The 16,532-nt window shown below is 46.8% G+C and overlaps 1 protein-coding gene across 4 annotated transcripts in view; it reads right to left on the reverse strand.

Annotated features, from left to right (window-relative positions):
- Window positions 1-16,532, reverse strand: part of BTBD10 (BTB domain containing 10) — a 34,113-nt gene that overhangs the window by 6,378 nt on the left and 11,203 nt on the right. For 2 of the 4 annotated variants that reach the window (XM_066583589.1, XM_066583590.1), the window contains 3 exons: window positions 7,525-7,721; window positions 4,095-4,380; window positions 2,144-2,246 (listed from right to left, as the gene is read on the reverse strand). In XM_066583589.1, coding sequence (XP_066439686.1) covers window positions 2,144-2,246; window positions 4,095-4,380; window positions 7,525-7,721 — 586 coding nt within the window. Of the gene's footprint in view, window positions 1-2,143; window positions 2,247-4,094; window positions 4,381-7,524; window positions 7,722-9,554; window positions 9,577-9,814; window positions 10,122-16,532 lie in introns of those variants that run through there. The other 2 variants (XM_066583588.1, XM_066583592.1) reach the window with 2 other exon arrangements.

The following is a 16,532-nucleotide window of genomic DNA, read 5'->3' on the forward strand; positions in this document are numbered from 1 at the left end:
AACTTCACTGTTGGGACGATGCCGTCACGTAGAAACCGCTCTCCAGACAACTGCCACACCCAAGTGTCACCATCCGATTGGAAGATGGTGTCCTGTGATTCAGACGTCCACAGCACTTGCTTCCACTCACTTACAGTCCGTCGCTCCGAGCCCCAATGCAGGCGCCGCTGTGATGTTGTGTGCCGCCGCTCATCCATGGTAACCCTTCACATGCCGTTTCCTACGGATGGTTCTGGTACTAATGGATGTCCAATGACCTGAGACCTCCTGAGCGAGGGCAGACAATGTCCATGATGTCTTCACAGCTCCTACAAGGCTTCGTTGTCCACGTTCTGTCAGTTTACGAGGTCTCCCTGAACGTGACGGCACCGCACACACCGGATGCAATGGGACCTCGTATGTGATCCTCTATACCCAATGCTCACTAATCACCTGACCGCACAGGACTTCTGTCAGTATAGTGTATGTCCTTATAGGAGTGGAACAATTGGTTGCACTTTGACCCCCTAAACTGCAGGCCACATTGCTACCTGCAACCTTGAATAGGTCCCTCATCTGTCTGTTCTAATCTATCCCTGAGACAAAAGAGCAATGCAATAAGATCCGGCACCTTCTATATCCGTACATGTTACACAACAGCTCTTCCCTGTACGCAGACAACCTGGTCACACCTCGGCTTACACCATCCACCTCTAGTGCATAGAACTAGGTCAGCAAGGCCTTAGATTACACCTGCCCCTCTTACCGGCCATTTACCTCTCCGCATTGCCTATCAAACCTATGGTCATTGCACCCCCAATAAGTCAGTCGGTCGGGTTGCCCCTTTCCCATTTATTTCCTGCACACATGTTGAAGGGGATTAGTCACCACTCCTCACATGTCCGCTTCTAGCACACACTTGCATTCTGGATGAAAGCAACCCTTCAGCCCTGGACAAAGATGGCGGCACCGGCTTCTCTGACTACCTGATAGTAATGCCGCATACTAAGGCACATTGTGTAAGACAGTACACCTACTTTAACTCGTGCTGCCCCCATGAGCAGTGCTGGCCAGTCAGAGTAGTGTCTTGGATTAATAATGTATACTAGTGTGGTGTGCATCAGGTAGTCTGAGAAGTGCTTCGGCCATCCTCGTTTGCCAGGCTGGGAGGGTCGCTTGAAGTAACACTTTTCCTTCTCCTAGCTTTGCATTGTTCCTCTGCTTTTCCTCCTCGAAATTATGAAGTTGGCATCGGGTCACTACCATTCCCCTTGTTAGGGTAAGCCCCCAAGAAATCTGACACTGAAAAGGATTGATTGAGCGGTATTGGTCAGGACACAATCCTGCAAGGAGAATAATGGCAACATCCAGTTGCCTATTTATACATTTCCAAGAGGAGCAGTAAGAGGGGCAGGGCATTGCTTTAATTAAAAATGCTCCAAAAGCTTTTCTCATGAGGGAAAAAAATATTTACAAAAAACAAATGAGCCCTAAAAGTGTTATCCCATGGAAACAAGTTATCCCCCCCCCCCCCCCATCCACAGGATAGGGGGTACCTTGCCGATCAGTTGAGGTCTGACTATCGAGACCCCTACTGATCCCAAGAAAAGGGGCTTGTCTTCAAGGGATGAGCTTCTTATTAATGATCTTTTTAATACAACATGTAGATGCCAGAAGCGGCAGGAGGACAATAACAGAGTAAAACCTATCTCACGCTGAGCAGAAAGGAGCGCTCCGCTTGGATACACGATTTGGGAAATACAAGTACTTTACAGGAGGCGATTACAGTCAGGAAAAGAAAAAAACAGCTGAAATGGCAATTTTCAGGGATCGTTCTCCCAACAGGGCAATGAGCAAGAAATCGCTCACTTGTCAGTCGTTTGGTTTTTAGCTCCCCTAAAGACCAAGCGACTACCGGCCCCCGTGTACGCCGGCACCAGTTCATCTATGAACGGATGTCTGTTTGCAATGAATGGAGGCGGGCGGCTGGAAGAGATACCTTAAGATATATACACACAGTACAAGTAAGGATCCTATAATACCACAGGACTATGGAAGACGCCGCAGGATAGAAGGACTGACAGAAAAACCTCAACACAAAAAGGTGAGAAGATCAGAGATAATAGGAAAGAAACAAAAATGTCGGCAGCTGACAAATCCTCACCAGAATGGCCCGAAACACAGTGGAGCTGATTCCCTCGGCCACTTCATACTCTCCCTTGTCATTAGGACGTGTGAAATTATGTTCTCTGCCAGATCCAAACATCCTGCACAACGAGAGCGGCACATTTCAGCAAGCGTGAGACACAGAATCAACTCAGCAAACAGTCTCAACAAAAAAAAAACAAAACACAAACTTGCTACCACTTTCTGTATGCAGCTCCTGTGCAGTCTGATGCGTCTCCATGGTTCCAGACTACAAACTAACAAATGTCTGATCCTTTAAATTCTCCCCTTTATCATCTGTAGGTTACGGTGAAGTCAGGTTCTGTTCACATCAAGTCAGAGTATACATCTAACGCATACCACTGTACGGCCAATAAGGTAGTGTGTCCAACCCATTAGCCACAGGTCAAAGGCAAATTTTTTTTGCCTCCATTGGGTAAATGCGGCCCATGGCTACATTTCATAATGTGCTGAGAGTTAAAGGGGTTTCACTGTGGCTCAAAATTGCTTCACAACCACTTTAGTCCTTCCTGGTTGCTGCTGACCTAGACATGTGACTGCTGCAGCCAATCACTGGCTAGAGAAGGTCACTGCTGTGGCTAATGATTGGTTGCAACAGTCACTGATCAGCAACCACCAGGAGGGACATAATGGTTCTAACATTTGTAGTCTGTAACCATGGAGACACATAGCCCCAGAGCAGAGCTGTGTGTACGCAAGGATTTTCATCAGGACCACCTGCAAAGCGCTTTTTGTTAACTTTAGATGCACAGATTTCTAGAACGGTGGACAAGTCCTTTTATGTGATCCTCTGGTCCCGGTACAAGGCTTGTCCAGAGATCAGGAGGAAGCTCTATTATCTGCAGCAATCATTTCTCCCCATTCTATTGCCGATCGGCTTCTCTCTGGGGCCTCTGCTTGTACTGGTGGAGCATTTGAGCAGCACTGGCCACTGAATGCAGCATACTTCAATAAATGATTGAAGAAGGGCCCCAGAATGAAGCGAAACAACAGTAGAAAGAGAGAAAGGGCATGAACAGGTAATGAACACCCAGCCCAACAACAAAATGTTTGTCCCAGGACGTTAGGCTCCATTCTTTAAATAGCATAGTTATCAGAACCATTGCCGTCCACTGCAGGAGCGATCTAACCGTATTTGCTCCATCATCTAGGGACTTCCAGGCTATGAAGTGTTAATGGGAAACAAGCTTTAGACTGGTCACCTAAAAAGTAGCTCAGACAGCACAGCGGCTAAGGCCTCCTGTCCACGGGCGATTTTTTTCACTGTGTTTCTTGCGGCGATACTCCAGCCGCGGAAAACGCAGTGAACACTTTCCATAGACTACTATGGAAAGCACAGCCCCCTGTCCACGATCGGAGAATCATGGCGATTTTCCACTCGTGGGATTTAAATTGCAGCATGCAATAGATAGGCTCAGCGTGGAGAGCTGTCCGCTCTCCCCTGCAGCGGGATATCGCTACACCTGTGGACAGGAGGCCTAAAGGTGCTAGCACACAAACGCTAGTGGGTGTCACTAGCACTGCTGATTCAGGGCCATTTGCACTAGTCGAGGTGCAGCTTCTATATTACACTCTGTGTAACCGCGCCAATTGCCAGACTGCACCTACACTCGCACGTGCAGCCCATAAATTTTTGGAAACCGTATGCACTACTAGAAGCCTGTAGCGCACCTAATAGGAGTAATTCTAATTTAGAAAATTACATCAGGGAATTGTTAATTAGGTAATTGCATTATAAATTAGCTCCAGACTGGAGCTTCTGAGTTTCTGTTCAAGAGGTTAAATTTATTTACACAATGTAGCAAGAGGACAGAACAATTATATGCTTCGGAGAAGAAGAAAAAAAAAAAAAAAAAAGTCAGTCTTAGCAGAGGCATGAGAGAAGAGCGTCAGAGCGACTGGACAACCATGAAATGCAAGATACCAACCTGCCCAACATTGTGTTTGGCTGCGCTGTGAAAATGGCCGGGTCTACAACAAATCTGGTGTTGTCCACTATCAAGGTGACTCTCTCTGAGGTGCGGATGTTCCGCGCTCCTTCCTTTACATTCTCGTACACAAACACCATCTCCCCAGCAATCTTACAGTTCCCTTCCGAACTCGACTGGCTACTGTTCCGACTACTGAGCCCAACGCTACTACTGGAACCGTTGGGGGAGGTTTTCTGAGGGCGGGGACTGCTTGGCCGGGACGAACAGTATTCCTTCTCTCGATCTATAAAAGAAAATCAAGTCTTTCTTTAAGTAGGTGGACTGGAGGAGATACATTGTTTCCAGGTATAGACTTACAGAAAGCCAGAGTTATGTGTAAAGCAATTGAATTTCCAAGCACTTAAAGATCTCCTCCCAGCAAATAACGGAGCAAAAAAAAATGTTTAAATGTAAGGTTATAAATCAGGATGCAATCAATTCATCTTTACCTGAATGCACTGCACATCAAGAGAGGGAATCCGGGGGAAGGATCTCAATACAAACCTTCATAAGGACAAGAGCAAAACGTAGTAGAGTTTCCATTTGCATGCAGAGCCTCATCTTTACATTGCATGCATTGATCCAGAAGGAGAGGAGCCGACCCATTTATGGGGGGAACCAGTAGTGCCCATCAGGTCTCTGGAGAGCTCCATCTATATAGACACGTTCTGCACGACTCCCCATGAGTCAGCTTTCACATTAGGATGTATTCTCCTTACGCTGATACAATTGTTATTGATTGCGGATATTATATCATCTTGCATCTGCCTGCTGAGGAGCACCTGAGGACCCGCCGCTGAGATTTATTCACAGATGATCCATAATGTTCTCATTTAAAAGACTCTGCACTAACGACCATGGAATAATAAGACTAAATAAATCAATTGTGGACGGGGGGAAATGAAATAAAGTGCAAAGTCTCGCCCCTCTCCCCTACATCTGGAAATAGTCTAATTGTCAGCGGCATCATGCAGTTTTAGCATTAACTATTCAGGGGAAGAAAAAAAAAATGCATCTATCTCTCTCCTGTAGACTGTGTATCACTAGTCAGACACTGAAGGCTGCTTACGGATTGGTCAGAGCCGCTCTTGTGGGTGTTGCTGCCCAATCAGAACAGTGTATAGTGCTTAAGACTAGTGATGCACCATCAGTACTCAGTGGGCATCAGGTGGGCCACAAGGACCAATTTTGAAAGATCACAAAGAAGCCCCCAAAAAACAGGCAGATTCGTAAGAGTGCAGCCAGAAAGAGCGCCAAGTAGTATAACTCCCCTTCTCTGGTCCCGAGACAGAGTTTTGTCCCAGGAATGGAGGTTCGCTCTAAAGGAAAAGTGGATTAAAACACAGAATTCATGCAAATCGTTTTTGCTCGTCACAATATTGCTCTGACAATTCTGAAGTTGTGTGATTCAGTCACATAATGATGCAGTTACCATGGAGAAGTGTTACAGTGATATATCCAGCGGACTACAAAGAACCACAACATGCGGGTACTAGTATAAAAATGTAAAAAAAAAAAAAGTTTTACAAATGTTGATGCAGTTCTATTGAAAAAAAATTTTAAAATGGTAAAACGTATTACTGAGGCTCTGCAGCAGCTCAGTCAGCACTGTGGTATTACACTGCCATTGCTGTAGCACATTTTAAAGAGAGGAAGCATTTCACATACATCAGCCGGCACAGAAGGAACTTCCTGCAAAAGAGGTCTGATGTATGGTTTACCGCCTTGTCAATCAATAGAAGGGAAAATCACCATACCGATCAGCCATGACATTGAAGCCACTTGTCTTGATTGTACAAGTCCCCCCCATTCCCCTGTGCCACCAAAACAAGCATCGAGCCATTAAGGTATGGACTCTACTCCACAGGACATCTGAAGGTGTCTCATGGTATCTGGCAGCAAGACATTAAAGCAACGTCCCAGGCCTGGAGAAATAATGGCCAAAAGGCTTCTCTGACCCCCTGATGCCCACTGTGCATAATATACAGTAGTCCAAGACACTACAAGCTGCTGTGACTGGTCAGCACGGCTCATGGGGGCAGCACTGGGTAATCAAAGCAGGTGTAGTGGCTTATACTAATGTATACTAAGGCTGCCTGTCCCCCGGCGGCGATCACGCTCTGTGAAGCTTTCCTTAGTGTTGCTACGGAAAGTGCAGAGCCAGCGTCCACGAGCGGAGAATTATATCGATTCTCCCCTCGTGGGATTTAAATTGCAGCATGCTGTGATTCTCCGCGGTAGGCCTATCAGACAGGCTCATCTCAGAGACCTGTCAGGTCTCCCCCTTTCTTCCCCGTGGCAGAATATCGCTAGCGATATTCCACCTCGGCCATGACAGGGGACCTAATACACAGCGTGCATCAGGCAGTCTGAGAAGCTGGTGTGACCATCTTTGTTTCTCCAGGCCCAGAGGGTTACTTTACCAGCAGACTCTTAAAGGTAATCTGCTGTGTACTTTTAGCTGCACTCAGGGAGGACGGCATCAAGTAGTGACAGACAAGCTGATTTCAGAGTTCTGTCACTTGTGGGGATGTGCAGAGTTTGCAAGAGGCAAGTCCGCTTTATTATTGAGGTGCTGCTAGCTACATCCACTCTCTGACTGATCGTTCTCAGTATGCAATGCAACAGCTATAAGCTTGCCAACCACGGTGGGTGGACAGAACTAGTAGCACCTCGTGAAGAAACTGGACTTTTCTCTTGCCAGGAGCTGTAGAAAGAAGCGCCGAGTTCTTATAAACCGCTGCACATCATCCCATAAGTGACAACCTGCAGAAATCAGCATCTGTCACTACTTCATGCTGGCCACAGAGAGGGCAGCATACTGTAAGTGATACGTTCCCTTCAAGTCCTCTAAGTTGTGACATGCTGTTGCCATGAAGGGGGTACATGCCTGTACAGGCTTTGGAAGGTGGTGTGCATCATGTCCACACGATGCCAAGACTCAAGTACTCAGAACATCGCATTACACTGCCCGCACCGCTATTCTTCTCCCCACGGTGCCAAATCTTCCTCAGGTAAGTTGATGCCCCCTACCGTCTACATAATGTAACACATAGCCTGTAAGTGATTTTAATATTATGGCTGATTGGTGTATGTTGCCACCACGGACTTTGGTCAGCATGTCGTCGCCCCCAATACTCATCCCTTCACATACGCTGCAGTTTCACATCTGCACAGGAAGAGAACGTTAAAAGGGGTTTATGCATGCAAAAACTGAATGAAGAACGAGATGCGAACGAATGCTCATCTGTCGTTCAGTCGGGGCATGTATTCACACTGAGCACACGGCAGGCAGATATTCTGCATTACACTCTTGTATTCCTGCAGAGCATTTATCTTACAGTAGACAAATCAATGGAGAAAAGCCGAGCCCGTATCTGAGACCTACCGCTCTGATGCTGACGTGTAGGAGAGGTAACGTTTCGGATGCAGGGAGTCAGCTGACTCTCTCCTCTTTCATGGGACGAGTCTCGAGATCTGTCACTTGACCGACGTCTATCTCTTGAACGTTCGTGACCACCACTTGCACCATGGAGACTCATCTTTGTGTGGCCAGCGCCTGCTCTAGCTCCTCGAGACGGAGTGCTGGAAAAGGAAGCACAGAAATGTATATTAAACTAGCTAGCACAAGGCGGCCCAGATCACTTGGTGCAAACACAGAAAAACATCCATAACAGACACATGCAAAAAGGAGTAAACAACTAATGCCTTTAACCCCTTCACGCCCCAAGGCGTACATTTACATCTTGGGCAGGCAGGGCTTGCATAGAGCCGCCACCCACCCATAACCTGATCAGCACTAACACTGATCGTGGCTGTTAACCATTTAAATGCCACAGCTAATGCTGACAGCGGCCTTTAAACATCCTGACCCATGCTCATGTGTCCCAACGGCTCCTCTGTGATTAGATCACAAGGTGTCGTTTGCTGCCATGGCACTACGAGGTACTTTAAAGGCCCCCAGTGCAGCCATGACGGACTGCCTATCACAGCATGCCTGTGGCATGTCTTCATAGGCTGCCTATTAGAATGTGGTATAATGCAATACTATGGTATTGCATTACACTGTATGAGTGACTAAACGATTGCAAGGTCAAATCTGAGGGGACTTTAAAAATTAAGCTTTATTATGAAAAACAGAAAAGGGTATTAAAGCGTTAATCCCCCCGACCCCATATTAGTATAAAAATCAAAAAACATTTGCAATCGTTGCATCTGTAAAAGCCCGATCTAGCAAAGTAACATTGTTAATTTGCAGTGAATTTAGGGGGGGGAAAAAAATCCCATACACGCTCCAACACGCCCTTTTAGTCATCCAGTCTTCAAAAATAAATAGCCATCAAATATTCATATGAACTACAACATGGTCCAAATAGAAACTACAGGACATCCCACAAAAATACACGAGTGCTCACACAAATATACTGATGGGAAAATAAAGTTATGGCCCCCCAACCCTTCAAAGATAGTGAGATTTCCCTTAGACATTTTTAAGAGTTTACCAGCACAATATATGATACGTTAAAAAGTGCTAAATAAATAAATAAATAAATAAAAAAAACACACGAGCCGCGCGTGTCATTAAAGAGTTAAAATAATCCCAACACTCAAATTACAATTTGCAGGGATTTCAACTAATTAGGAAGGAGCTCTTGTAGGTATGATGATTGGGAGAAACTCCCACCCCTGTATTCTTCCCTTGCCAGAAGTGACAAAACAAGACTGCGGGGTCCCAGGAGGTCGATAGACACGGCTGCAGTATGTTACATTGTCAAACACGGATGCTGCAAAGACGTACACGTGTCTAACAGGTGAAGACAACAAAGGGCAGAGGCTACCTGAGCGAGAAGGGGCCCATGACGTTCTCTGCCACAGGGGAACCTCAGGACTCAGGGTAGTAGAAACGCTGCTTGTTTCACACAGCAACCACATCTGCAGTTCCAGGGATTTTTTTGGGAAAAATGGGTGGTTTTAGTACAAACATAGATTCAGAAATTATAGAAGTGCTGGGAGGTGCAACAGCCAGAGAGGAGGCAGCAGAAAGACAGCAACATACGAGGCGGCCGGCCAGATGTCTGCTCCGTGCTTTATGTAAACTAGATCGAAAGCAGACACAAAGGATTCGCAACAATGCCATAGCAGAGTTCATTAGAAGAGCTGCCCATCGCTGATCCTGTAACAGCGGGCAATGCCCAGCCATCACCAAAGTACCAAGTGCATCCCAGCATCCCAGAACCGTACAGCAAGAGACACCGTGATACAACAGTCATCATATGCAATAAAACCTTAAAAGGAGCTATAAATTCACAGGTAACGATCAGCTGACCCCCAGAGCTAGCAATCTAATACACAGGCAATATTAACACTTTCCAAACCTTTTCACAGAACTCTGGTAAATCAAGCCTCCTAATAACAGACCTCCTCTGTAGTCGTAGGACTATATGCACGGGGTGACCATCAGCACACAGCAGTCACCTACACCAACACTGTAGGGGAAGCGACAGCAGCGACCCTGCGCATGGTAAAAGTGACAGGAAGCCGAACAAAGGACTGAGCACAATGTCACATGTACATTTCCCACAAAGGGAAGTCTTTCATCTCAGGCATGAAAGCTGCAACTCGTCTCGCAGATCACTTGCAATCACCCAAAGCGAGACCGGCGGCGGCGACATACGCACCTTGCGCTGTGGCTACTCATGCATGGGAAAACCCTTGCTATGAGAGTACAAAGGAATTGAGTGGCATCAAACAAGGACTGTCCGAAAGCCAGGTCAGCATCTCTGTGCATTCCTTGTGAAGTTCAGCATATTGCAGCTTTAGTTCAGCGTCTGGATGTCCTTTAGCCTTCCTCGTGCCTCAATGGCAGCTATTCAGGAGACACCACCTCCCACGTATTAATACAAATCATTTTCACACAGTGATTCAGACTGGCGTAGTGATCGGGCTGACGTCTCCAGCCACACCACCCCATTAGTGCTGCTTTTACCAGCTGGCTGCTATTGGATGTCCCACGGTGACAGGCAGAATACAGACGGGAAGGTGGGGGGGGGGGGGGGGGGATGTTTCTGAGCTATTCCTAGGATAACAAGATTTTCTAGCAGAACTAGTTGGATCCGCTGCCGCAGCTGCTGCAAATTACTCGAAAGAATGACTTAAACCCCTGTCATTTACAGAACGTCTAGTTCATTGACAGAAGCAGAAGGACTTCCGTGATTGGCGGCGGTGCAGTCACAGATGAATGAGCGCTCGCTGTAAAAACCCATCAACTAGGGGGGGGAATGCTGCAGTCTGACATATGAAATAAGCCAGAAAGGCGTAAAGTATGGGTGTGCCGATAGTGGAGAAAGGGCTGGGAGATAAGTTATGTTTTAGGGTGCAGAGTCATCATTTCTGCAGTCTCATTTTTGTAGAAAAATACCAAGAATGAGAAAGCAAAATTGAATTGTGGATGACAATGCATGAAGCAGCAATGCAGTTCTCAGCAAAAGTGCCCTTCGAAACTGCATTAGTGAGTAATTCATTGCTCCCTGTTATCAGCCATTTCAAAGTTGCAGCGAAACCGATAGCATTTGTCATAAGTGACAGGACTGTCATATCACCAGTGCTGAGAACCATCAAAAACATTTGTGACTGTGCGACTGCTACCAGATGGTCTTAAGACCCCGCTCTCATCTATGTGGGAGGCTCCATTTGGGGTCTCCAGTGCAGATCAGTCTCAAAATACTTTAGTTTCACCAACGGTATAATCAGACATACAGGGCCTCCTCCTTACTTTCTGTACCACCTCATACATCGCCAGAAGAGAGCAATGCTATAATAACGGGTGCCCGCCGCACAAACGATTAACATTAATGCCAAGTCTAACCACAGAGCAGAAACCTCCCCACCACTACTATGTAACGGGATAAGCCACAAGTATTGTATCCGCTCATCACAGAGCAATCAGCAACAATAACCCAAGCTAAATAGTTCCTCATGAGGGCCAAATGAAGCAGGCAAGAAGTTCAGCAGCTGTGCGATTTGATTCCTCATGCTGCATCACAGCTGATTGTTACAATGTATCGAAGTCTAGGCAATGGTAGTAGAGTCAAAAATTATACACTGTAGCCAACCATTAGGACAGGGGTTTTACGACAGTCTACTGAATTTAGCTCACATGACCAGATGGTCCGCAGCGGATTCAGTCCAGCCGGTGATCCAGTGTAGGCAAGTAATTGTATTGCGTATGACCGTGTACGAACGCAGGTGGCTATGCGCAGTACAGGGTTTTTTTTGTATTTCCCACGCCATAATTGTGTATGGGCTGCTGGTATATCTGTGACCATAGAGCACAATGGGCTCTATGGTCGCAGATTCCACGGTAAAATAGAACATTCTGCGATTTTTCCTCCGCCTGCAGAATAGGCAAGTCACACCCGCAAGTGTGAAGAAAACTTCAAAATCAGGTCTTTCAATGCCTGCGTATTACTGCTGATCATCCGTGCAGACGGTGATCGCAGGATCCGCAATTCAAATGCGGTTGTGCGAAACGAGCCCAAGGCTGAATACAACTGTCACAATCCCCATTATTAGGGCTCTACACACAAGCTGTAAAGGAAGTCTGCCGGGTGCTGGGAACACTAAAAGCTGTATAGACAGTAATAGGAGGCACTGCATACTGAATACAATGGGACCTTCATTACCTGTGTCAGTGGCTCTGATCTTACGATTTAGGTTTCTATGCACTCCCCATGCTGGACCATCCGATGGGTGGGCCACCTTGCGCTGCAGTCTGGGCTCCCCCCCTCCTAAAAACACCCCTTCTTTGCAGATTGAGGTCCACAGCAATGGCTGCTGAAGAACCGATGCGTTTCATTTACATGGTGTAATGTGGACTGCGGAAGCCAATGCATGTGTGCGTGCAACTTCTGTTCATCTAGAAGGACGTCATGCGATGGCCCCGTGCAGCTCAGGCACGTCATAGATGGAACATGCAATGTCTCCAGCAGCCAGTGTGAAAGAGATCCAGCAGCAAAAAAAAGGGGGAGGGGCGTTTAGGAGGGAGAGGGACCAGACCGCTGCACCAAGTGGACAGCCCATTGGACAGTCCAGCATTAATTAGCATATGGCCCCGGAAAGCATAGATCTATATGACTCCCCACTGCTACACCATTCGCAGCCCAATTGGTTGTTTGGATTTACTCATTCCCGGTGATTGGTTGTTTAGGTTGGCCCGTGTAGAAGTGGGGAGTAAAAGGCTAATATGCCCCCGGAAAGGCTTAGAACCCTAAATTGCTTAAACTAGAATTACTTACAAGGGCACGTGCGGAGATCACAACCCCTTATTACGCCTTATTAGAAGCTCAGGACCCTTCCTTTATAACCCTAAATGTCAAGTAACCTTGTTAGAACGATGATAGAGATGGCTAAGCCCCCACACTTATGAACCAATCACAGCTAGCCCTTACCGGAGGCGGGGATTTTGATCCTTTAATCCAGGAAGGGCTGGCAGAAGACTGGAGCCCACGCCACAGATGACAGCGCTTTTTAGGTTATTTAATTTTTTTACTGCAGCTAGGGCTTATTTTCAGGGTAGAAGTCCGATTTCAACCCCCCCCCCCCATCGCAGATAGAGCTATAAAGTCATGCGACTTTGTAGCGCCACAAAATCGCGTCATCACCGCAAGAAAACACAGCGACATCGCATGGACCACAAATGCGATAACGCTGCGATTTTCTTATCTCGCTCGTGTGGAAATAGCCCGAGTGAACACATTGCAGATGGGAATGAAACCATTGAAAATCATTGCTTTCATAATCATGCGTTTTCACTCACTCTCAGTGTGTAAGAGCCCTTAGCTGTTCATCTCTGAGCCTGTATTTGTAAAAGGGGTCATCCCTAATGAGATAAAGCCTATAAAGTATACTGACAACAAGGCAATCCACAATACAGGAGGACATGCCGATCTATTGCGGTCACCCCAATGGTGTGTGGTTAACAGCCACTGGCCAAAGCGGCGCTAGGAAATGTATCAGGGCAGTCTGAGCGACTCAAGATGGGCTGAAGTCAGCAGTAGGGCCACAAGGATCTGCGTTAGGGCCAGTTTAATCTCGATTAATGAACTGAGAGGAAGTGGGTGGGGGTGGGGGGAGATCAGACTGAAAGTGAAGTCTCAGCTTTTGCTGATACAAAAGTTTGTAGGAGACTTAAAACGCAGCGTGATTGTAAAGTAATACAGAAAGACCCGGATAAGAGACAGGGACGTGGCGGATAAGTGTAAAGTGATGCATTGCGGCCGCAGTAATTCTATTACAGTATATACATTAATGGAAGAGAACAGGACATTACAACCAGTAACTCCCCAAATACTCTGAGCTCCCCTTACTCAGAGGGTGACAATTCCCCATGTGGGGTAATGTAAATCATTGCTGATTTTTGCATTGACCAGTAGAAACTTCCACTGTAAATAAGTGATATGGAAAATAATCTGGACTTGCTGGAAACCCTCCTCCTGAGACCGTTCAGAAGTCTTAAATGGACTTTTAAACTTACACATCAGGAAACTCCGATGCTACAGTGGGCTGAGATTTCTTTTTACGGGTCGCTATATAAGTAAAGAGCACTTACCGGTAAATTACTAAAATTAAGAGTTAGTGAGACCAATGTGGGCAAAAAATAAAAAGTGCAAACATGCTGTTTGTTGCAGTTTTCAAACTAATTGCCAATGGCCAAGCCGTTGTGTGTAAATCGCTGTTTTTACTTGCCAACTTGAACTGAAATCTTTAACAGTTACACAATTTTGCGGGTAAACCGTACGGCTGTCAATCTGTACTCGTCCGTCGCGACGTGTGAACACAGCCTAAGTGTTCCTAACCGATTACTAAAATATGCAAAAGGGTCAAATCCACACACCTGAGAACGGGACTCGTGTCAAGTGCTCGTTAGATGATCCTGACCCCGGAGCCAAGTGACAGCGATACGGTTCTTAACCTGGGGTCAACTGCCAGTCATACGGTTCAGACTGCCATCCCAAGTTTCAGTAATTCTAGGACATCCTTGATGTCAGTGCTGCAAAATAGTATCTATCAGCCGCGGGGCCACATGTACAAGTCACTGACCGTGGTGGCCGACTAGACACATCGGGGGGGGGGGGGGCTCAAATACAGGTACTGCTGTAGCCGGATGGGGAGGAGATGAGTAATATTGCTGCCACCTCCTTTCCAGAGACCCTTTGTTCCAAGCAGGCCACAGGATATCCCGGTCAGCGCACGTTGTACATCAGTAGTTTTAGGCCACTCTCACAAACGGCGTCGGCAAAAAGCAGCGATTTTGATCGTGGCATTTTACCGCCATTTTCAGGCGCAGGTTACTGCACCTGACAGCAGTTTTTAAACGCACCCCATCATTGTGATGGTGCGTTAAAAAGTGTGAAACCGCTGCAAAATAGAACAGACAGCGCTCGAAAATCATGGCACTTGAGCGCAAGTCTGCAAGGCCCCATTGAAATAAATGAGCGTTATACCGCGATTACTGCTGCGTCTAAAATGGCGCGGTTAAATGAGTGCGAGAGTGGCCCGAGCCAACACACTGCTAAGATCGGCCAGCGATTCTCATATATGCAGCGCTGACCATTCCGAAAGTCGCACTAAGTGAGAAGAGTGCTACAGCCGTAATGGCAGATCTGCATCAGAAGGCCAAAAAAGGAAAGCAGTAGGTAATTGTCCTCCTTCGGTATCGAGGGGATGGTTGTCGATTGGTCTCTGTTGCCTCCATGCACATTTTATTCCAAAAATAGGCTTGAATTACAGCAAAGGAAGCAAACTGAAGAAAAGGTTTCCCGGCTCAGAGCTCTCACAAGCGCTTACCGCGCGGGGAGCGCACAACGCATGGCGTACCGCTGGATGCGGAGAGATCCCCATACACTATTTTAGCATGCATGGGCACGTATTACACGCACGGATAGTGCTTGTCGCAATCTTTTTGCATAGTTTGTTATCGAGTATAACCCGTGCATGTAATACCCAATAATACCCGCCCTTAGACTTGTTCTTTTTGACAAGCGTTTCGGATGGCTCAGCGTCCTCCTCGCCTGCAGTGGTCTCTCCCTCCATTATAACGGTATGGGTCATTGCTGCCCGCTCCATGCAGATCAACAAGTACTACAACTAAACTTCACGTGCGTCTTGGCTGCAAATTTGTTTGGAGAAAAATGTACAAGAATAGCCTGGCACATGACTGGCGCCCCGTCGCACCGGGAAGGGCGGCACGCTGAAGCTTTTCTATGCATTTTGATCCACATCCAACTTGTTTCGTGAAGTGCTGTGCAGCCCTCTACAAGTGCGCGGTACCCGGCGGCTCAGACGTGTCCGTGCGTAACAGGAATTTTGAAATGTGAAGTTAGAAGTATTGTGTATAAATTATAGGCAATTCTCATGACAATACATCCTTAATTCAAGTGCTCTGCTCACAGTACGAGCCTGATGGAGCGCTGAGTCAGAACCTATTCACAAGGCAATATAAAGAAAGGAACAGAATAGAATGGTATAATATACTTGGACTAAGATGTGTGCCGGACGGCCGACAGGTGGGTAATCTCAGGCCGGGCTCTCACACAGCAGTAACTTGGCATGTGGCAAAACCGTGCCCAGTTAAATGCACACACAATTTTTACAAGTTTTTTTGCAGGGTGGGGTGGAATTTGTATCTGGAGCCAAATTCAGAAGCTATAATGCTCCCCCCTCGCTTCACAACTCTTAACGCTATCAGCACAGCACCACCCGGTGGCCTTTAGCAAGCACAGCACTGCTGGTCATCACCTGACCAGCAATGCGGCACTCAGAGGCCGCTGGGTGCTGGAGTGCGCCAGCAACGCGAAGAATTGCAAGGTGAGGGGGAAGCGCTGCAGCTGATTTCAAGTCAAGATCGGCATCGATAGTTTGGATTTTGACTCCTTCCCCGAAATGCTATGGAATTTTCCACAACATTCCCGCTACGAGTGAACATACTCTTAAAAAAATGTGTGCGCAGGTTTAAAGCCCATTAGTGAGGTCAGTAAACAGGTATGTTACAGTCATGAAGAGGTTAATATGACCAAATACTTTGTTGCAAGATACATTTATCTGTGTTGAACCATGAACCTTCCTCTCCACGTGTGTATGGTGACAAACGGTCCAATAACCCTTCAATCTACATGAATGTTTGTGCACAAACACGGGGATTAGGCACTATGCTCTCCAGGATCAGTCTACACACATGGTGATTGCAAACACTAAATAAAGGGGTTGGAACTCCTAAGAGAGAAGTGACACGATGCTTTCCCCAATGCCTCACAGAAAACTGCCAATATAAATCTAAAATGGGGCCAAAGTATTCCAGAACCCCACGAGCAGGCCCCCTGAGACTAAAGGCGGTCGCCG

This window comes from Eleutherodactylus coqui, chromosome 11 (genome assembly GCF_035609145.1).
Source record: "Eleutherodactylus coqui strain aEleCoq1 chromosome 11, aEleCoq1.hap1, whole genome shotgun sequence".
Taxonomy (NCBI): Eukaryota; Metazoa; Chordata; class Amphibia; order Anura; family Eleutherodactylidae; genus Eleutherodactylus; species Eleutherodactylus coqui.